Raw genomic sequence first — 22,214 nt, 5'->3', positions numbered from 1 at the left:
ACCATTAAACAGATGCAAGCATAATCAGAATTTAACAAATAGGGTGAAATACATAATGAAGCCTGGGTTCAATCAAATACTATCCCTGAATGAACCATGTGGACAGTTCTGCAAATCCTGAGTGCTCACTTTTTGTTTTTTCTCCACTGCACCAGATTTTCTTTATACATTTGACCTTGCTTCTCTCATAATGACAGAGTAAAGGAAAAAGTTAAAACACAACATACGTGAATGCCTGTTTCAGCTTATCCCCGATGGAATCTGAAATCTTGTCCTTCTTGTGAAGTCTTTCCTGGAGGACCAGATGGCTGAAGATAGGCCTTTCCACATAGTACCTCTGGCTTGCTGCAAGGATTTCATTTTCTTCAGCATGATCCATAGTACTCCGAAATTATTCATCAACAGCAGGAGACAAGCATTTCCTGAGTGTCACTAAGGGAGAAAATAGTCTATTTCAGATGCCACAATCCTACTGATTGTGTTCCTAAGCATCTCTTCCTCGTGGGATTGTAAATTCTTCTGACGACTTCATCTTTCGACAACCCAGAGCACCTAACACATGGATGAGTACCTAGCAACAGCAAATAAATGAAGTTAAAATCACTATGAAAACATATGAGACTTATTTCCTCCCAAGGCAATAACTGGTAATGTGTGTACTTCTAACAAAAGCTCGCATTAAATTCAGTGGCTAAATACTTCAGTTGGCTCTCAGTCCATATAAGGGGGATAGTGACCCATTTACATGTCAAGGAAACAGAAAAAGGGGCAAGATCAGTCCTTAAATTGAACCCAAGTTTCTTGAAGGCATATTATCCTCCTCTCCAATTCTGTACTCACATTTGATTACTCCTTAAATTATCCTATGGTTCAGAACTGAAGCTTATACATCTCCATGAGGAAAATTCCTGTGAAAAGTTACAAGTTGAAAACATCAGTGCAATGGTAGAATACTCACACATGATTATGCTGTCATGTGTGAGACAATTACGATGGTTGATTTATATATATATATATATATATACACACCCAATATATTTGTGTGCATGGAAACGTGTGCAAGGATGTCTACTGCAGCTTTATGATATTGAAAAATTAGAAAAAAATGCAAATGTCTACTGGTATGCAATAAAAAATAAATTTTGGTATAGTCATATATTGAATGCTATAAAGTAGTTTTAAAAAGTGAAATCTATTTGTGTCATCATCAATAAATCTCAAAAACTTAATTTTCGATAAAAATGCAAGGCCCGGATAGATACCTCAGGGGTACAATAATATAAACAAAATTTTAAGAAGTATAAAGCGAGGTGCCTGGGTGGCTCAGTCAGTTAAGGGTCATAGGATCAGCTTAGGTCATGATCTCACAGTCCATGTCTCGAGCCCCACGTCGGGCTCTGTGCTGACAGCTCAGAGCCTGGAGCCTGTTTCGGATTCTATGTCTCCCTCTCTCTCTGACCCTCCCCCATTCATGCTCTGTCTCTCTCTGTCTAAAAAATAAATAAAAACGTTAAAGAAAATTAAAAAAATAGAAAGTATAAAGCAATACTACATGTTGTTTATGGACACATGTATGTAGAAAATGTATAAAACCATGAATGGCAATGATAAACACTAAGATCAGGATGGTGTTTCCTTTGGAGACAAGGGGAGTCAGACTCAGAAGAGACAGAACTTTAACTGTATCTATAATGTTTTAGTTTGTAAAAAGAATTGGTGCAAATAGAGCAAAACATTTAGATTTGATTAAGTCTTGCAATATGTAAATGGGTGTTTGTTACATGACTCTTTGTATTTGTCTATATATTTCAATTGTACACCTTATAATGGAAAATTAAGTGAACAACAAAACAACGGAAGCCAATGTTCCCAACTGAAGGAAGTTAACAGCAGAGGAGACGGGAGTTGGCATGAGTTAACAGTCAGGTGTCTATGTGATAACAACAGGAGAGTGGGGCAATTCTTGAGGTGGGTCAATACAATTCCTGCGTGATGCAAAGTTTTTCACCAAACTGAAATTACAATTCACACTGAACTCAGGTTCATGTGATCACCCACAAAACATCATCCAAAAACAAATGCCTGTGTCCAAGGAGGTTAAAAATTCCACAGTCTAGAATAAAAAGGAAATCTAACAGCAAATGCAACCAAGTACCAATAAGGATGACATGAACAGATTAGTCTGGAGAAAGAGGATTTTGCAGCAGAATCTGACAAAAATCATATGTTTTTTGCTTTAGGCTAGCAAGGCTGGTTGGCCATCTAATTTTTTATGGCGACTCTAGGAACTCATAATATCCCAGAACGACTGGGCTGATGTGTATGAGTGGAGTCTGACCTAGATCAGTGCAACCATTCTGCCTTCCACCTGCCCCAACTCCTCCAGAACATGACAGGACAGTTTGTAGAACCATCTGGAATTCACACAACGCACCGCACTGCTTTAAGCCTTTGTGTCACTGCAGAGTTCCATTCACTCTGGAAAACGCTGTTTTCTCCCCCTCACTCTCTTCCCATTTTCCCTAAACCCTAATCATTGTAGCTTTCAAAAGCCTCGTTTTGTCCTCTGCTTGTCTGAAGTTTCCCCTAAGACTGGGTCAATACTCACTACTTTGTGTAATTTTCCACTTTTCTCCCACTGATTATAATTATTGGTCTCTTCTAAATTGTAATTCCCGAGACCATACCTTGAAAGTCAAGGGTCTAGCTCAGTCCCTGTCTTAGCAGGTACTCAGTATTTGATGAATGAGGAAGATCTTTGGATTGGTGTTCATGACTGTTGATAATATAGGTCATGCTTCCTGTTATTTCGTATTATAGAAGATGAAGCCTGCTTTAAAATGTATCATTATTATTAATTTTTCTGTACACCTCCTCCTTAGTCATCTTCTCTTCTATTTCAGAAAGGTTATATCTTCCTTCATAGAGCCACTCAAAGAGAAAAAGACCAGGTAGATCTGAGGGAGGTCTAATAAGAATCAGGCTTTTTCTCCCTATTGCAAAAACCCAGTTTTATCATTGATTTTACTGTTCCCCAAAATCAATTTGCCCAGATGTCAATGGGATGAACTGTGATGATCGTATCTAAGGCTGTTGCATCATGTACACTTAGTGGGACCAAACGTAGCCACTCACCACAAGGGTCTGGGGAAGGCTGAAAGTACTGATGTTAGGGCCTCCCTCTGAATCTCCTGAGTTAGGATTTCCAGGGGTGGGGCCTGGACGATGGGCATTCAGTATGTGTGAGTGTGGTCATGCCTTGCTGTACCCATGTGTGATGGCCTTCTCTGAGACTTCAGAGAAACAGAATAGGCTTACACTGAAACACAGAAGATGAAATAAAATATTTCTAAAATATTAGATCTTCTTATCCTTATTCTCCAAAGTCCTTTGGCTATCCCTGACAGGATTCTTCATTTACACCCATTACTCTGAAGGCCATTTGTTAATGCCTCATTTCTCCTGGTCCTGGAATCTCAAAATTCCTTCTACTTTATCAATCAGGGCAATTACGTGTGTGTTTTAAAAGCTCCCCAGGAGACTCAGATGATTGGGTAGGTGGGTATTTGACATATAAAAAAATATTGGCTTTCAACTTTGCCTAAACTCAAAATCTCCTCAGGTGCTTTTAAAACAGACAAGAAATCCTGGGATCTATACAAGACCAATTAGAGCAGAGCCTCTAGGAAGGGGGCTGAGACATTAAAAAAAAAAAAAGCATCCTAAGATTATTTTAATGAGTAAAGAACCACTGGTTTAAAATCTGAGAGGGACAGAGAAATACATATGAAAAAGACATAAGAAAACCACAAAGAAATATTTGGACACAAAAGCCAATTATACACTTTAAGGACTATGAATTAATAATTAATAATGAATCAGTGATACAATTACAGCCAGATGAAATGTTTTCAGAAGTAATCTTTATAATACAATGTATGCTATGCCTTAATATCCAACATAACATAATGAATATAACATGGTATAATATAATATACTTACTGAAAAGTGTACCAAATAACTTTGGAGATGAATTTGAAATATTAGGACATGATGTAGCAGGAAAAATACTTCCTTGAATTTGCCATTTTCAGTTAGGGAATTGGTTCTCAGCCCTGACTGCTCACTGGAATCACCTGGGCGGCTATTGATGTCTGATCTGACTCTACCACCAGGCATTCTGATTTAATTGGTCTGGGAGGCAGGCAGGGACTGAGGATTTAAAAAGCTCTCCAGGTGACTCCAATGCACAGCTGAAGTTCAAAACCACCAACTTATGGCATGGCAATAGACATGCCCAAATACACACACCCAATACACACACCCAAACAAACGAAACTGAACAAGGTGTACATAAATTGTGTGCAAGACATTCTATTACTGTCTTTGCTCATGGGTGTCTTTGAAATATTCAATAAAAAATTACAAAACAGAAAAATATCTTGCTTAGGTTTTTCTATTCTTCTGTTCTCAAAACAAGAGGGAGTTTTGTGTAGGCAGGCCATGAAACACCTGCTAAGCTTCATGCAAATGCAGTCTTATTTGTTATAAGCATTTCATTCAGGGTTTAAATTAGGAGCAAATCTCCAAGGAAGTTAGATCTCAAAACATTAGACGGATTTAGGAAAGCATTAGGGTATGACTCTCTATAGGTTTACCAAATAAAATATAAGATATCTAAATTTCAATGTCAAGCAAGCAACAAATTTTTTTAGTGTATGTTCCAAATATTGCATAGAGCATACTTACATTACATTTTTATTCTTTATCTCAGCTTTGGGTATCTTTTATTTTCTTTGCTAAATGTGGCAACTGTAACACTCTGTAGGTTAGGAAGAGACACAGACAAGAGGGGATTCTCAAGTATTTTTGAGGTGTTAGGACCCTGGCTAGAGTACAGGTCTCCTAGCTATATCTGTTTGGCAGTTTTTTCTTACCTGGGAAAGGAAAGGAGTGCTGGGAAGGGTAAGGACAGAAGAGGGTATTATAAAGAGAGGCTGTCCTTTTGGGGAACTTTTAATGCTCATCAATAACGATTAAATAATTAAAGCCATGAAGGCTATCGATAGCCCCCTTATCAGAAGAGTGGCAAAGAAACCAAGGAACCAGCATGAGCAGATCAAATGACCAGACCCTTATCTGACAGATAATGAGCTTCCAGTGTGCTGATTGCAATATAAATCACCAAGCTGTAAAACTACCCAAACCTTTACATGAGAAAAGTCACTTCTAAGACGGTCTAAAGGGACAAACCTTCCGGCAGGTCCTCCAACAAAAATACTCATTGCAGAAAAGCAAAATGACCTAGGGGTTCAAATCCCATTTTCCACAACTGTGAAAGAAGGGATTTAAAAACAGTTTCGAACATCTTTCATCATAGATTTCTAGATCTGAAAGTAATCTTGAAGATGATCCAATTTAACTCCTTCCTTTTGTAGGTGAGAAAACAGACCCATCCATACTCACGTTGGGGTAACCTCTCCAAAACCTCTCTCAAAACACAAACCTTGTTTCCTGTTCAAAGTCGTCACCAAATTTAAAAGGCACAGATGTTTATAATACAAGCTATAACAAGGCAGCAGCAACATTTTTGACTTCAAACTAAAAGCAAGAATTAGTTGCTTGCCGGTAACGGAGATTCACTATGGTTTTGTGGAAGATGCTCCAAAATGGAGGTCAGGGTCAGTTCCAGCCCTAGTTCTGCATTTCGAGCGTCTGAGCCATTCAATACTGTTATGACAGGACCAACTAAATCAGGAGTTTCCACACTTGGAAGTATGTCTGAGTCACCTAGGGAGCTTGAAACCACAGACTTCTAGGTCCTTTAGAGACTGTGTTTCAGTAATTCTGGAATGTGTATTGTTTTGAGCTCATGGAGGGAGATTGGTGAACCTGGTGGGAAACTAGACTGTAAGCAGAAACCCAACACTGTTGATTTCTGTTCAGTGATGGCTACTTAGGGCTCAAAAATGCTTGTTAAATGAATATAGAAAAACAATTTGCCTCTCTGAGTCTTAGTGTCCTCATCCTTAAATAATATTTCCAGCGACAACATTCTGAGAACTGTATTTGGCAAGTTTGTTCAAAATGCCAATCAAGGGGCGCCTGGGTGGCTCAGTTGGTTGAGCGTCCGACTTCGGCTCAGGTGGTGATCTCGTGGTCCGTGAGTTCGAGCCCCGCGTCGGGCTCTGTGCTGACAGCTCGGAGCCTGGAGCCCATTTCGGATTCTGTGTCTCCCTCTCTCTGACCCTCCCCCGTTCATGCTCTGTCTCTCTCTGTCTCAAAAACAAATAAAACATTAAAAAAAAAAAAAAAAAAAAAAAAAAACCAAAATGCCAATCAAATCTCTGGATTTAGCTAGAATGGATTCAGTTGTCTGAAACTAAGATAACCCCTCACTCCACACCTCCCCCACACCAGCTCAATAGTGCTTTTCTTTAAGTGTGAAAGTGAATGAGTATTCTTCACTGTGGATTGGAGGCATCAGAAGAGAGACAGTCTCAGGGTATCCATCTATTCAAAGTAATCAACTTACATAACTCTAACTATATAATTAATGACATAATCTAATTAGTTCTAATGCTTATAGTTGTCCTTTTCATTCCAAGGGTGCAACCACATACCCAAACTCACCATATCTTTCAACATAATTTCTCTATGGGCATCAGCATGAATAACCAACAAAAATAAATGTTACTTATTATGAAAACTTTCTATACTTCCCAGGGCATAAACTTTTCTATAATGGACATAGCATATAAAAAAGACTTTGTGACTTACAGTCCAGAAGAAAAATGTTCACTTATGACTTTATCAGACTTTTCCTGAAAGCGATTTGAAAAAGTTGCTTCCTTTTCTCTATACTTCTGGGACCAGTATATAGTATCTGCTTTTCCTCCTTAACAATCATTGACTAACTGCAGTGGCCAGCATGTAAGGAGAGCCAAAGACCCTAAAATCTATGCAAGCTCGTCCTGAATGTAGACTGTGAGCTCTGTGAGGCCAGGACCACTGTCTCTGAAACATGTAGCATATACCCCAGGATGCAGCAGGCTCCCAGACGTTTGTTGACTGCTCTCCGGTGTACTTGAGTGGTGGGGGCCAAAGTCGCCAGAGTACTTAGCTTGGGGCTCTGCCCCTCCTTTTCCTCTTTTATTTTTACCCACTCCTCTTAAAATTCCTCTGTCAAAAGATTATTAGATTTCTATCCAGAGACGCAGCATCTGGTAGGCTTTGGATTCAGAAGGACTGTGTTTGGAGGCTGGAAGTGGCACTTAGCTGTGTGTTTTTTTTGGGAGGGAGGTACATAAGTTTTCTGTGCCTTCATTTGCTTATCTGTAAATGGCAGGTAGGAGGACAAGCTGTGGAGTCACACAGACCACTGTTCCAGTTCTGATTCTGCCATCATGATAGAACATCTGGCACGTTATCTGACTTCCCTAAGTCGAGTGACCATATGTCTTGGCTTATGCTTATTGTCCCAGAGTAATTATTACTTCCAAAAGTGTCCTGGGTTGGAAAATAAATTCTGCTTCCTTCAGATTCTTCAGCTATAATATTGAAAGAATAAAACTTCAATAGAGATCTGAGAGGAATAAATTAGAAAATGTTTCTAAAGCACTTATCATGGTGCCTGGCGTATAGTAAGTGTTCAATAAGTATGACTACTATTATTTTATCTTATTTGAGAGACACTGAGAGAGAGCATGCGCGCATGCATGGGGGAGGATCAGAGGGGCAAAGACAGAATCTTAAGCAGGCTCCATGCTCAGCATAGCATCCAACGCAATGCCACAACCCCAGGGATCACGACCTGAGCCAAAATCAAGAGTCAGTTGCTCAACCAAACGAGCCACCCAGGTGCCCCAAGTACGACTGTTATGATGACTACTGTGGACAGGGTACCTAATTTCCTTCAATTTTAGGTTACTTATTTGTAAATGGGGATAATGATTTTCCTCTATTGTTACTTATTGAATAACTAATCTAGTCACATGGCTCAAAAAGTCATGTATTAAAAAAATTGAAGGGCGCCTGGGTGGCTCGGTCGGTTAAGTGTCTGACTTCGGCTCAGGTCATGATCTCGCGGTCTGTGAGTTCGAGCCCTGCGTCGGGCTCTGTGCTGACAGCTCAGAGCCTGGAGCCTGTTTCGGATTCTCTGTCTCCCTCTCTCTCCGCCCCTCCCCTGTCCACGCGCTGTCTCTCTCTGTCTCAAAAATAAATAAACGTTAAAAAAAAAAATTAAAAAAATTGAAGTGCTGTCTCACTTCCGTTGCTCAGAAGCAACCACAGTGTTTAGTTTCCTGTGTCTTTCCAGAAATATCTTACACAGGCAGACATGAAAAACAGTCTTCTCATGATCGGTAGCATGCTTAACGCTGTTTCACACCTAGCTTTTTCCACTAACAACATCTCTTAGTGATCTTTCTATATCAGTATATAATAGCTTCCTCACTGTTTTGTGTTAGGGAGAACACAAGCGCATGTGTGGGTGAGGGGGGAGAGGGAGAGAGGGAGGGTGGGAGGGAGGGGGGAGAGAGAGAAAGAGGGGGAGAGAGGGGGGGGAGAGAGAGAAAGAGGGAGGGAGGGAGAGCGAGAATGAATCTTGAGGGTGGAGTCTGACGCAGAACTCAATCCCACAACCCTGGGATCATGACCTTAGCAGCAACGAAGGAAATCAAGAGTTTGATGCTCAACCAACTAAGCCACCCAGGTGTCCCTTTATTTTGTTATTTGAACAGCTGCATAACATGCCATTATATGGATATTGTATCATTTGTCCAGCCAATCCTAACAGTGATGCACTAAGGATTAATGTAAGAATTATAAAGCACTTAGAATAAGGTATTCAGAAGATACTTATTACCTTTTTAATCAATGTTACACTTATTTCCTTTTACCGGCTCCATTTCTCAATGCCTTGAGCCTCCATCTATTCATTCATTATGATTCTACAGTCTACCTCCATGTTTGGCTGTCATATCCAAGTTGGCTACTCTTAGAGATCAATAAGCTATGGTACATGCCCTCAGGAACCTTGTCATCTAATGTCTCTGCAGCATTTTATATCCTTTTAAGGATTTCCTACAGGTGGGTAGAAGCATATGAAATGATAGAGCATATAGGGGAACACAGAAAGTTCTGGGAATGGGAGCAAGAGACTGTCGGCAAGGAAATATCAACATTTAGGAAATGAGAACAATATAAATCTTGTGGGGTTTTTTTCCTTATTATAAAGTGTAGGAGCACAGTGGAAATTGGGAAATTTTCCATTTTTCTCATGAATAGTACATATTAAATGTATACCATAAATGCATTTATTTGTACGTGTATAATGTATATTTACATGGCTGGATATGGTCTTAATAGTTTTGCATTAAAATTTTTATACTTAACATGATGATCATAAACGTTTTGCCAGGTCAATAAACTTCAGAAGCATAATTTCTAACGGCTACATAATATTTTCTAATATATGCAATGATTTAGTTAACAGTCTTCCTTATTATTAGACGCTTTGGCTACTCCCAAATTTTGGCTATTACAAGTGAGATTTTTTGTCTTTGATCTGTGTGAGTTTGTGTGTGATGGTAATAAAAAAAAGTTCACCTTTAAACAACGTTAATACTCATTTTAAGTACTGGGTAACTTACAAAGTGAGTATATAAAAACTACTAGTTGACTTAAAATAACACAAATGGTAGACATTTATGTCAGCCTCTTATTTATACACAAAAATAGCTGGGCATGACTACAGCACTTAACACTGAGACTGTGAGGTTAAAAAATTACAGCATCCACATGAGGTAAGAATTATCCACCTTTTTCAGATGATGTATTTGGGATTCTGATGAAGTAAGAAGAGCCAGGATGGGCTTCATTCAGGTCTCCTGATTTCAGAAACCATGAACTTATGCAATGCTGCCTCATTGACTGTTAGATTAATCATGCCAAAATGTTTATCTAATTTTATCTAAAATATACTAACTATAGGCATGTATTCCCACTTGTGATTTGCTGCATATGAAGCCTGGTGGTTTCAACCACATAAAAAGCAAGAGTAGGGTCAAGGAAGGCTTCAGAGAGGAGACTGGATTTGAAGCAGCTCTTGAATAATGGGTAGAAGGCAAAAGCAAGGGCAGGTGATTCTGCACAGAGAAGTGAAAGGTAAAAATTTAACACAGAATGTTCACAGAAATTGTATTCTGAGTGGTTACGGAAGATGAAACTGGAGAGGTTAATAAGAACCAGGTGTTATAGAACCGCAAAGGGCAGGCTCTAGGCTCCATTAGGAGTCCACATCCTCTGGTTATGGAACTCTATTCCCATCCTACTTTATTCGATATAGAAATACTGATCAAAACCACTCTGCCATGGAAAAATTATTCAATTCCATTAAACAACCAAATCCTCTCTAGCACTAAACTGCTGTGACTCCATAAATTGATAAACTGTAAGATTTATTTTCCAACTGAGACACTTGAAAGATCCTTAATGCTCACAAGAATCTTCTTTGGAGTAAAAAAGCTCAGTAATTCCAACTGGTGCTTAGGTTTGAGCCACAGGTATTTTAATTTAAAAGAAGTTCTGAACTTTAAGTAAAAATGGAAGAAGAATCTACTGGTTTACCAGGCAGATTCTTCCATTTGTTTGGTGATACTCCCTTAGGGTTGTTAGGAGGTTTTTAAAATAGTGAGCTCATATTAAATGGGAGAAGGGGTGGTTCCCTACTTCTTTAGGCCTGAGGCCATGTCTTCTTTCCAGGTTTGAATGTACAACCCCATGCCTACACCTGGGGGTCTATATCCCACAGAGACTCTCCGATGGGTTGTGCTGAGTATAAGCCTGCACTTACTGCTGTTTTAAAACATTTTTCTATGGAGCACCTGGCGGCTCAGTCAGTTAAATGTCTGACACTTGGTTTTGGCTCAGGTCATGATCTCACAGTTTGTGAGTTCGAGCCCTGCATCGGGCTCCGTGTGGAGCCTCCTTGGGATTCTCTCTCTCTGCCCCTCCCCTGCATGCTCTCGCACTCTTGTGCTCTCTCAAAAATAAATAAGTAAACTTAAAACAATTTTTAAAAATTAAAACATTTTTATGCATTCTTCTGGTAGTCTTTAAGTTTACTGTTTAAACATTTAATTGTGTTTTACCCTTTATTTTTGTGTGTTTGTACTGAAGGGAGGTCTGTATGAGTCAGCTTAGTCCTTCATGTTGCTAGAAGTCCATTATAACTATGCGAAAATTGTTCATTACTGGTTCTATTAAATGGAATTACTTAGTTCTTCTTAAAGTTATTCTTCTTGGAGCTCACTACTTGACCTAATCTGTATTAATTTCTTTCTAAGACTGGTACACATCGGCCAGCTTAGTATTTATTTTAATTGCACTTAGGGAGTTACACTCTTTCCTATTCCACATTTTCCTTCTTCTCACTTTTTACCCTCATTTTGATGGAGCACATCCTTAGGTAATTGATTCAGATAGTGTAGTTGGAAGTAAAAAGCCTGAGTCTTTGAATGTCTGAAAATGTCTTCATATCATCCTCATACTTAATTGATAATTTCATTGGCAAGAGAACTTTAAGTCCAAAATCATTTTCCCTCATTTTAAAGGCATTGCTTCATTACATTTTAGTATCCTGTTCACTGATGAGAAGCTTTATGTCAATCTTAAGTGACTTCATGTTTCTTTTTAGAAAGTTTTAGGAGCCTCTCTATATCCTTGACTCTGAAATTTTATGATTGTATGTTTGTATAGATATTTTTTTCCATTCACTTGATGGATCCTTTTTATCTCATACTTCTCCTCAACTCAGGAATTTTTTCCTGGTATTTCTTTGTCAATTTCTTTCCCTCCATTTTTGTTTTGTTTTTTTCTTTCTAGAGCTCCAATAGACTGATATTGCACTTACTGGACTGTTCCTCTATGTTTTTTCATCTTTTCTAGCATTTGTATTCTGTATTCTTTGACATTTTGTTGTGCATTTTGTGCATTGTTTCTTAAACTTTTTAATTTTTAATGTTTTTTATTTATTTTTGAGAAAGGGACAGAGCATGAGCACTGGAGGGGCAGAGAGAGAGAGAAAGACACGAAATCCTAAGCAGGTTCCAGGCTCTGAGCTGTCCACACAGAGTCTGACATGGAGCTCGAACCCACAGACCACAAGATCATGATCTGAGCCAAAGTTGGACGCTCAACCAACTGAGCCACCCAGGCACTTCTTAAACATTTTTTTTAAATTCCAGTATAACAATAAATACAGTGTTATTAGGTTTCTTAAGCTTTATCTATTAGTCCTTCTAATAAGTTTTTTTTTTTTTTTATAATCATTTAAAAAATTTTTGAGATCTTTGTCTGTTTTCTGATTGCTCCCTCTTAAAAGAATTCTGTTTTTGTTATACGGAAACAATATCTTTTTAATCACTCTGAGGGTACTCAGATTTTTAAAAAGCTATTTTAAATGAATGATCTCACCCCTGGCATTAATAAATTTTTTTTTTAATGCTGCTTCATATGTGAGGTTATTCTTAGTTTTACATTTACGTTTATATTTGTAAATTAAAGACTTGATTAACTTTCCTGGGTTTGATCCACCATCACATATCCAGTGCTTCCAGCACAGGACCATCCCCTGAACAAAATGGTGATTAGGAGCCTTTGTGTACCACATTCGCCTTTACTCACTGCTCACCTGACGTTAGGGTGAGGAGGTAAGAGCTGGCCTGCAGGCTAAGGCCCATCTTTCCAAGTGCTAGGAAGAGAAAGGATTTATCTATAACACTAAACTCATATTAGAAGCACAGGCTCATTTTAACGAATGCATAAGAATTTCCATTAATCTCCTGCAATAAGGCCCCCTGCTGCTGCCTGCTGTGTCCTTATTGAACCCATGCCCTGAGCTCTTTTCCAAAAGGTCACTCTTGTTCCCATGGTGGTTCTAGCAGTGATCCTTAGTTCTGTTTCATCGATCACCTGCCTCCAAACATCTATCTCATTCTCTTCAGAGTTCTTCCTATTCTTTGTACAATTTTACAGCCTTTTTTTTTTCATTTTGCAAAATGAGCAGATGTGTGTTAAATTTTATCAATCAGACATTTTTTTTTTTTTTTTGAGAGAGGGAGAGAGAATCTTAAGCAGGCTCCATTCTCAGACCAGTGCGGGGCACGATCCCACGACCCTGGGATCATGACCTAAGCTAAAATCAAGAGTTGGACGCGTAACTGACTGAGCCACCCAGGCACCTCCAATCAAACACATTTTTTAATATAAAATGCATAGACATATGGAGAAGGATTTAAAAGTATTTACCACAAAACTGTAAATAGAGATTATGTTTAAATGGTGAAATTGTGGGTAATTTTATTTTTATCTGTACCTTCTAGGAAAAATACTACACACTATTAAATTTTAACATAAAATGCATAGATACATGGTACACACATATGTACACAGTACACACGATTATTTTTGTAGCAAATGTCATAAAAGCTAGTTCTAAGTGTTCATAATGGGAGTAAAGGGGACTTTCTGTTATCTTCTCAGAGAAGGCATCTTGCAAACACAGGAGACCTTTGGCATTTAAAGGAAAAGTGACAGTCATGTTCAGAGACCGCTAAGAACCCTAGGTTTGAAAATACCACTAATTGAGAGATGGATGTGGATATGTTGCTTGACTGATATAAGCTATCAGGTTTGTTTTTATTACATGCTTCACATTTTCTCCACTGTCAATTAAACATACCAGGCCCCCTACAGATGTGCTCCCCATTGATAGCTGAAACCAAAACTGCCAGGAGTCCGCTGTGGGAATCACACATGAGGGGTCAGGTAGGTCATGGCAATGACTGAAATGAACCAGGTGAGGCTGTGCCGATCTAGAGAGCACGTGCCGACCCAAAGTGGTCAGCCCTTACTCAGCTCTTGCTGAAGACTGGCTTCCAGTAAAAAATTTTCTTTATATTTAGGTTCAAATCACATACAGTTTGAGCTTATGGCTTAATGAGCTCTACCATGCACTTCAGACTAATATGAATAGAACCTTTTTATTTGGCAACATATATATATATATATATTTTGAGAGAGAGAGCGAGCGAGTGAGCAAGCTCACGAGCAGGGGAGGGGTAGAGAGAGAGAGGGAGAGAGAGAATCCCAATCAGCCTCCGCACTATCAGCACAGAGTCCGATGTGGGGCCCAAACCCATAAACTGTGAGATCATACCTGAGCCGAAACCAAGAGTCAGATGCTCAACCGATTGAGCCACCCAGGCGCCCCAGTAATATATATGCATTTTTAGTTTTATTTATTTATTTTGAGAGACAGAAAGTGCACAAGCAAGGAAAGGCAGAGAGAGAAGGAGAGAGAGAGAGAGAAAAAAAACCCAAGCAGGCTCTGTACTCGCAGTGAGGAGCTGATGCAGGGCTTGAACTCATGACCTGAGCTGAAACCAAGCATCAGACACTTAACTGACTGAGCCACCCATACTCCCCATGAATAGAACCTTTTCGTCACCCAGAAATTTTCCTCACACTCCTACCTAGTCAATCCCTGCGATACCTGTGAAATCACCACAGATTAGTTTGGCCTATTTTCCAACTCCATATAAATAGAACATCCAATTTTTAAGAGAACTTGAAACTACATCTTAACAAAGCTTTATCAAGATTTAAATGTTAGAAAGCCAACACAAATATTTATAGAACAATGTGCATGCCCAACAAAACACGCAGGCTAAATTCAGCCTTCCAGCTGTGCAACCACTTCCTGCCTGGTCTACAGTCTAAACCACAATATATTTTGTATGAATTCATTGATTACTCTCATGATTGTTGGTTTTGGTATTACCTGGCAGTTTTTATTCATCAGCAACTAGTAGGTCGTTCTTTAAAAAGGAAGGAAAAGCCTTACCTGCAGGGTACCGAGCAAGAAGCAAGGAGAACGGGAGGCTGAATTCCACTCCACAGCCAGCCTTGGGGAGAAAGGGATCATGAAGGAAGGAATGGGTAGGGGCTGATTTGGTAAGGAAAGGAAAGCTGGAGAATACCCAGCGGGTGTAATATAGAAGAAACAGATCACAGGGCTGCTGTGAGTTTCACTAAAGAGTAAAACACCTCACCTTCAGATCACCCCGTAAGTATCCCATATGATCTTCAGCATTCTCCCACGCTCCTGCCCCACTACCGCTGCTTTCTGTGATTTCATTTCCTTCTACTCCCCACCTCGTCACTCTGCTCTGGCCACTCGGACCTCCCTGCTATCTTGTGTGCCAGGCACATCCCTGCTTCAAGGCCTTGATGCTGGCTAGGACGGTCCTGTCCTGGGGAGCTCAGAACTTTCTCCTTCGCCACCTTCCGGTCTGTGAGCAACATCATTTCCTCAGGTGAAGCTTTTTCGCCTAACTACCCTATCTTTAAAGCTGCCCCACCAACTTCTCCACTACCTTCTTCCCAGCTTTATTTTTACCCACAGCATTCATCACCATCTGGCCGACACTGTACCTTACTTCATTGTCTGTCTTCCCTTTTTCCTTCATGAGAATGAAAGCCACATGAGGACAGGTATGTAACAGGAATTCATTGGACATTTGTTGAATGAATGACTCAAGGAAGGAAGGAAGAAATAAAAATCCCTTCTAGTTTTGGAGACTGTTGTTAAAAGTGTTCAAGCAGGGACTAGTTAAGAAAATTTTATCATTTCTAATTATCTTGCGACATTTAATTGTTTTGAGGGAGTACGGATTTAAAGAGCAAGCTAAAGATAATCCTAAAGACCAGAACAACCCTAACAGTGCTAACTTCAAAAATTAGGTTTGTGTAGGGCACCTGGGTGGCTCAGTCGGTTAAACATCCGATTTGTGATTTCGGCTCAGGTCATGATCTCATGGTTCATGAGTCTGAGTCCTGCGTCAGGCTCTGAGCTGACTGTGCAGAGTCTGCTTGGGATTCTCTCTCTCCCTCTCTCTCTCTGCCTCTTCCCCACTTATGTTCACTCTCTTTCCCTGTCAAAACCAATAAATAAAATTTAAAAATATAGGTTTGTGGGGGGAAAAATGCTTAAACATATAACTGGGCATTTGAGTTTAGTAATAATTTTTTACTTAAAGTTTTAAGTTATGAGGACAAAACCCATCTTTTTCTAGTACATTTACTCCAATCTTTTTAAAGATTTTATTTTATTTATTTTTAAATGTTTATTTATTTTGAGAGAGAGGGAGAGAGCGAGAGAGAGAATCCCAAGCAGACCCTGTGCCATCAGCTCGGAGCCCCACATGGGGCTCAATCTCACAAACCCTGAGATCACGGCCTGAGCCAAAATCAAGAGTCAGATGCATAACCGACTGAGCCACCCAGGCACCCCTTAAGATTTTATTTTTAAGTAATCTCTACACCCAACATGGGGCGTGCACTCATAAACCTCGAGATCAAGAAGTCACATGCTGGGGCGCCTGGGTGGCTCAGTCGGTTAAGCGTCCGACTTGGGCTCACGTCATGATCTCACGGTCCGTGGGTTCGAGCCCCGTGTCGGGCTCTGTGCTGACAGCTCGGAGCCTGGAGCCTGTTTCCGATTCTGTGTCTCCCTCTTTCTCTGACCCTCCCCTGTTCATGCTCTCTGTCTCAAAAATAAATAAAGGTTAAAAAAATTAAAAAAAAAAAAAAAAGAAGTCACATGCTCCACTAACTGAGCCAGTCAGGTGGCCCACATATACTCCTATCTTAAGTTATTTAAGAAGTAGGTAAAGAATAAGTTATGAAATAATGAAATAGCATGTGCCCATTATTAAATATTTGAGAATAACGATCAGCAATAAACATGTAAAAATGACTCTAATACTAGAAGTTTTTGTTTTTGTTTTTCTTTTTAATGGCAGTGATGCAACCAGCTGTAGGTAGATGGAGAGGTGGGGGCCGGGCTGGTTCTGGAGGTCTGCATTCAATTTTTGACACCTGGTAAGGGCAGTTCTTCTACAGCACAAAGGTAAAGAACTCTGGTGCTGGTAGCTTTCCACTCCAGAAAAAAAAATGTATTCCCCAACTAAGACATTAGTTTGAATTAACTCAGGCCTTGGGATTGGCCAGTGATGGATTAGACCAAGTATGTCCAAGCTGCCAATTCACCTATGGAGGCACCCTTCTATCTGCTGTGTTTGGAAGACGGCAGGGATCGTTCTGGAATCATGTGCCACAAGCTCATATTTTCCAACACATAGCAGTTGAAATACAATGATTTGCCTAAGTTTTAGAAAGCTTGAGAATAAACTTGGAGCCACTAGAAGTCCAATAGCAGAGAGAAAAGAAAGAAATTAAGTGTTGCTCCTTGCAATCTGTGGGCCTTCTTACCCTGTTCTATACTTCCTCCTTAATGCCTTTCCATCTTTTGCCAACTCATGTCCATTTCTCTTTCACTGATCTGACAGTCACACGTACACACTGTATTTTTCTTCTTCTAGGTGTTTTGGGATGTGAAGCGCAGGAGGAGGAAACAAAGAGTAGGATAAATAGAAATAAATTTCATGGATTACAATTTAATGAGTTGCTCCTTTAACTCTAAGAATAATTTGCAAAGTGTGAACACCTACACAACTGCCAATGTAATGGCAACAACTCTGGGTCCCACAAATGCTTAAGGTAAACAATATGCTCTTTTTTTCCTACCCCAGTTCTGGTAACTTGATAGTCTACAACTACCTGAGAAGGTGTGAGGATCACTTTTTGATCTCAGTTTGGACACAGAAAGCTCACATTTCAGCAACGATCAAGGTCATCATCTTTATCCCTTGCTGACACTTTTCTCCCATACCCCTACAGTCACAGTCACCTCTAGGAAAAAATTACAATAGGCTATTGAACACTGGCATGGATATCCAGAGAAGAGAGATAATCGTCTCTGGGGACCTGTAGGCACAGCTAATCATCTTGGATAGGCAGAGTTACACCTCGTTCAGTCCATCAAAATGTACCGGGTGCTAAGGACTCACAAAGCATTGTGGGAACACTGACCTAGTGCCTAGGCACAGCACCTTCCCTCAATAGACTGAAATCGCCTGATGTGGACTGCTTCTTAGGAAGGCATGTTTAGGCTTGTTTACCACTGAGAGTATGTAATACCGGGCCAGGCCCTGGATAAAGGGGATTTTGAGGGCCTGCTTTCTATCTTAAGGCAACCCAATCTTAGAATCAATTCTTGGCGATTATTTAATCCAGTGATTCTCAATCTTGACTGGACATTAGTGTTCCCTGGTAGGGGGTTGGGGGGACTTTTAAGAAAAAGAGGTATCTGGGCCTGACCCAGTCCAAACTGGCCTCTGGAACTGTCTTTCAAAAAGAAGAATTGAAGGATTTCATGAAACTGGATCTATTCTCCAAAAGGGTGAACTTAAGTGAAATACAGTTTGGGAAGCACTGGAGAACTACATTTATCCATACTCAACTGAATCTCTGATCCAGTATTTGTGTGTATGTGTATGTGTATGTATAAACTCTCCCTGTGATTCAAATGCATAGAATTATACCTTAGTAGTTGAGAATCACTGATCCTATATAACACAGAAAAAAATTAATGTCCGAAGAATTTCATTTACTTGTTAACTTGCCCAAGATCACACACCTAGTTAAGAGCAGAGCCTGGATTAAAACCATGATCTCCACCAATTTACTCAGCCAATTAAGGTCTATCGATGGCATTCCAGGGTTGTGACCAACCACCCAGCTGTCACTCAAGAATAAGGGAGGTCAAGGCTGCTGAATTCCTATCTAAGGATCAGTTAGGCCAGTCCTGATCCAAGTTAAAAGGACAGAGTAAGCAGTGCTGGTCCTGGCATTATCTCTCTTACTTACCCTTTCTTCCAAATAGTGGTGTACAATTCAGGCCTCTGGAAATGTTACAAAGTCCTGTGCTCCACGTAAAATCCAACACTACCTATGACCCACTTTCCCATTATACTAGTTCCAGGTGGCCCTCTACCTACCCAAATCCAATGTGCAGCGGGAAGGGCAGGGGCAGGGTCCCCAGATGAGAGGTCTGGTGCAGTTCAATGAAACCTTGGTTAGTAGCGCTGCGAGCTGGAGAAGGCAGAGCTCGCTCCTCGGCCCTAGGACAGAAGAAAGGAAAGTTAATCCAGCAGTTGCTGGTTTGTTCTTTGAAAGAAATTATATCCAAAATGTTTCTTAATGCTGTCCATTACATTCCTGATACCAGCCAACTCTCTCTTAAGATACAACTCCTGCTATCACAGTGGTTTATACTAAATATGGTAATTATGCAATGCAAACACACACACACACACACACACACACACACACACACACACACACAAACCTCCTTCCCAAAGGTGAACACTAGTATGTGTGTGTGAGAAAGCAAGTTCAAACTTTGAACTCAACCATTCCCATCCTTATCAATTCATGTTTACAAAAGTTGGTAAGTGAGAATCTTCCCTGAATAGGGGCATCAGTACCGGGAGAAAAATTTCAGAAGTACTTTCCTTGAGACTAATGAGAAAAAAACTTTAAAAAATGAGATTCATAACGTTCAAGATAAAAGCTGATGTTGATCAACTAAAAAATTAAGAGGACTACTCTGTCTTTAGTCTTTTATAAATAATACAATTATTACTTCCTACTTTCAGAACACTTAAAAAGGCCGGGTATTTATTCCATTCCAAAGTAAATTAAATTATACCCACTCAGTTTGTGGACTGACCCCTATCCTTGCTTCATTTCCACCCCCCTCTGCCTACCCTCTAATTCAGTGTCCCTATTCTAAAATGAGGGCTTACTCCTCTGAAATACATGCAACATTTTGAATGGCGTGTGTTTTTTCTGGGATACAGTCCTTAGTTTTGGCCAGATTTTTAAAAAGACCTGTCACCCCCCCCAAAGTCCTCCTGAGAATACAGTTGTTTACCAGGGTGAAGATGAAGAAAAGATGATGCAGTTGATGACTTCTGGTCTCTACAATGAAAAATTTTATGAAACTGGCCTCTGGAACGGTCTTTCAAAAAGAAGAATTGAAGGATTTCATGAAATTGGATCTATTCTCCAAAAGTATGAACTTAAGTGACATACAGTTTGGGAAGCACCAGAGAACTATATTTATCCATACTGACTTTGTCTTCTTTGGTACACAATTTCACTAGTTTGAAACCAAAGGAAAGGGAAATCATCATCTCCTTATTTCTGTTGTTGGTTGTAAGTTTATTAACTCAATGATAATGCAAATACTAGGGGAAAATGGACATATCTTCTTAGTTACATTTCCTGGAAAATCTTTTATTTGAAATTGATACATTAATTTATTTTCTTCCTGCATTTATTCAATAAATTAATTGATTTTTATTTTCTTCCTGCATTGGTAGAAAAACTACAAAATCATTGGGCTACCGGGGGACAAATACGGCATTTAGAATAAGATGAAGGGCACCTGGGTGGCTCAGTCGGTTAAGGGTCCCACTTTGGCTCAGGTCACGATCAGAGGCTGGAGCCTGTTCTGCATTGTGTCTCCGTCTCTCTCTGCCCCTCCCTCTCTCTCAAAAATAAACATTAAAAAAAAAATCAAAAAAAGAGAATAAGATGAAAACTCAACCGATTTTCCTAGGTTTCAAGATATACTATAAAGCTGTAGGGATCAAAACAGTGTGGTACTGGCACAAAAACAGACACCTAGATCAATGGAACACAGTAGAGAGCCCAGAAATAAACCTACGCTTATGTGGCCAACCTACAACAGAGAAGGCAAGAATGTACAAAGGGGAAAAGACAATCTCTTCAACAAATGGTGTTGGAAAACTACATGCAAAAGAATGAAACTGGAGCACGCGTGACACCACACACAATACACTCAAAATCGGTCAAAGACCTCAATGTGAGACCTGAAACTATAAAACTCCTAGAAGAAAACACAGGCAGTCATCTCTCTGACATCAGCCTTAGAAAACTCAGCTGGTTTTGATTTAAATTGAATAGGCACCGCAAACCTGCATCTACACCTGCCAAGTCAGCCCACTGTTGTTGCTGGGGCTTTCACTGGAAAATTCCTCTATCTTCCATTCTTCTGCAGCAAAGTGCCTCCTACAGGGAAGAAGTCACTTGCTGGATTGAGTCAATTCTTTGGTATCGCTCATAAATTAATGAGGAACTTGTAACTCTGTATAGTTTCAGAGTAGTTAAAGTGAGAAAAAAAAGAAATGCTACGTAACAGGACTGGGGCTTCAGGTGTTACCTAACAGACCAGAATGCTTTCCAGCAGGGCACTTAAGGTATCAGCCATAGCAACCTTACCTACGAATTCCTCACGCTAAGCTTTTTTCTCATGCAAATTAGTTTGAAGGTCTCTCTCCAGCCTCTGGTCCCCCACCTGAAAGTCTTCGGATGCAAAGAAATACTACAGTCATTAGAAGGATTGTCTAGCAAAACCTTATTCCAAATTTCATTTCAAAGAGGCTTGCTCTTCCTATTTCGTACTCCAACTTGCCCTTTTATTTCCAAGTTTACCTTAGACTACGCATTTTATAGCTAATACATTCAGTTCTCAGATAAGAAAAAGCTGAATCCCCATGTCCCCCCTACACCAAACTGCCATTTTTGTTAAGTTTTCATTCGTGATTTAACAACTCTAGACCCCAGGCTGATAACACAGTTGTCACGGTGAGGAAAAGAATCTTTGCCAGCTCCGTTCAGAGCGGGCAGACCCTGGCGAGCTCTACCTCCACCGACAAGGCCCTGCACGCTTCCCCCGCCCGCCTGGCCCGGACAGCTCATTCCGTGAGGCAGTCACTTGCAGTAAACCGATTTCCTGATCGACGGTCTTTCCTAAATAGAAGGCAGGAGCCTGAAGGGACCGAAATATCAGGCCCACTATTATGGCAGTGCGCCCACCACGGCAGGTGTTCAGGAGCGAGTTTTAGGCAGGAGGCCACCACTACCAAATTTTAGAGCAGTAAGGCTCATTCCTTCAACGGAGCTGCGGAGAGGGGCCAGGCTTTGCCGGGTGCTGAAGGGAGGCCCGGCCCCCCGAAAACCCAGCTCCGCTCGCAGGGCACCCGGGCGGCCGAACGGGGCAGCCCCCACCGCGCCTCACCGCAGGCGGCGCCGGCTCTCCGGCGAGAAGGCGAAAGGAAACACTGAGATTTAAAAACCGACGGGGACACAAACAGACTAGACCCGAGAAGGCGTCTTGACGCTGGCCTCGGCGGGGCTGAGAGTGTCTGGGGAGCAAT

At 40.4% G+C, this 22,214-nt stretch overlaps 1 protein-coding gene across 1 annotated transcript in view; it reads right to left on the bottom strand.

The window, feature by feature from the left end:
- SLC26A5 (solute carrier family 26 member 5) overlaps positions 1–19,038 on the bottom strand; it is a 49,241-nt gene extending 30,203 nt beyond the window's left edge. Inside the window, exons 1-3 of the mRNA XM_042915911.1 lie at positions 18,966–19,038; positions 841–908; positions 228–432 (exon numbers count right to left, since the gene is read on the bottom strand). Coding sequence (XP_042771845.1) covers positions 228–379 — 152 coding nt within the window. The 5' untranslated portion in view covers positions 380–432; positions 841–908; positions 18,966–19,038. The remainder of the gene's footprint in view (positions 1–227; positions 433–840; positions 909–18,965) is intronic.
- Positions 19,039–22,214: the final 3,176 nt, after the last annotated feature.

This window comes from Panthera leo, chromosome A2 (genome assembly GCF_018350215.1).
Source record: "Panthera leo isolate Ple1 chromosome A2, P.leo_Ple1_pat1.1, whole genome shotgun sequence".
Taxonomy (NCBI): domain Eukaryota; kingdom Metazoa; phylum Chordata; class Mammalia; order Carnivora; family Felidae; genus Panthera; species Panthera leo.
Note: the sequence above shows the minus strand (reverse complement) of the source record. Positions and strands in the feature narration are given on the sequence as shown.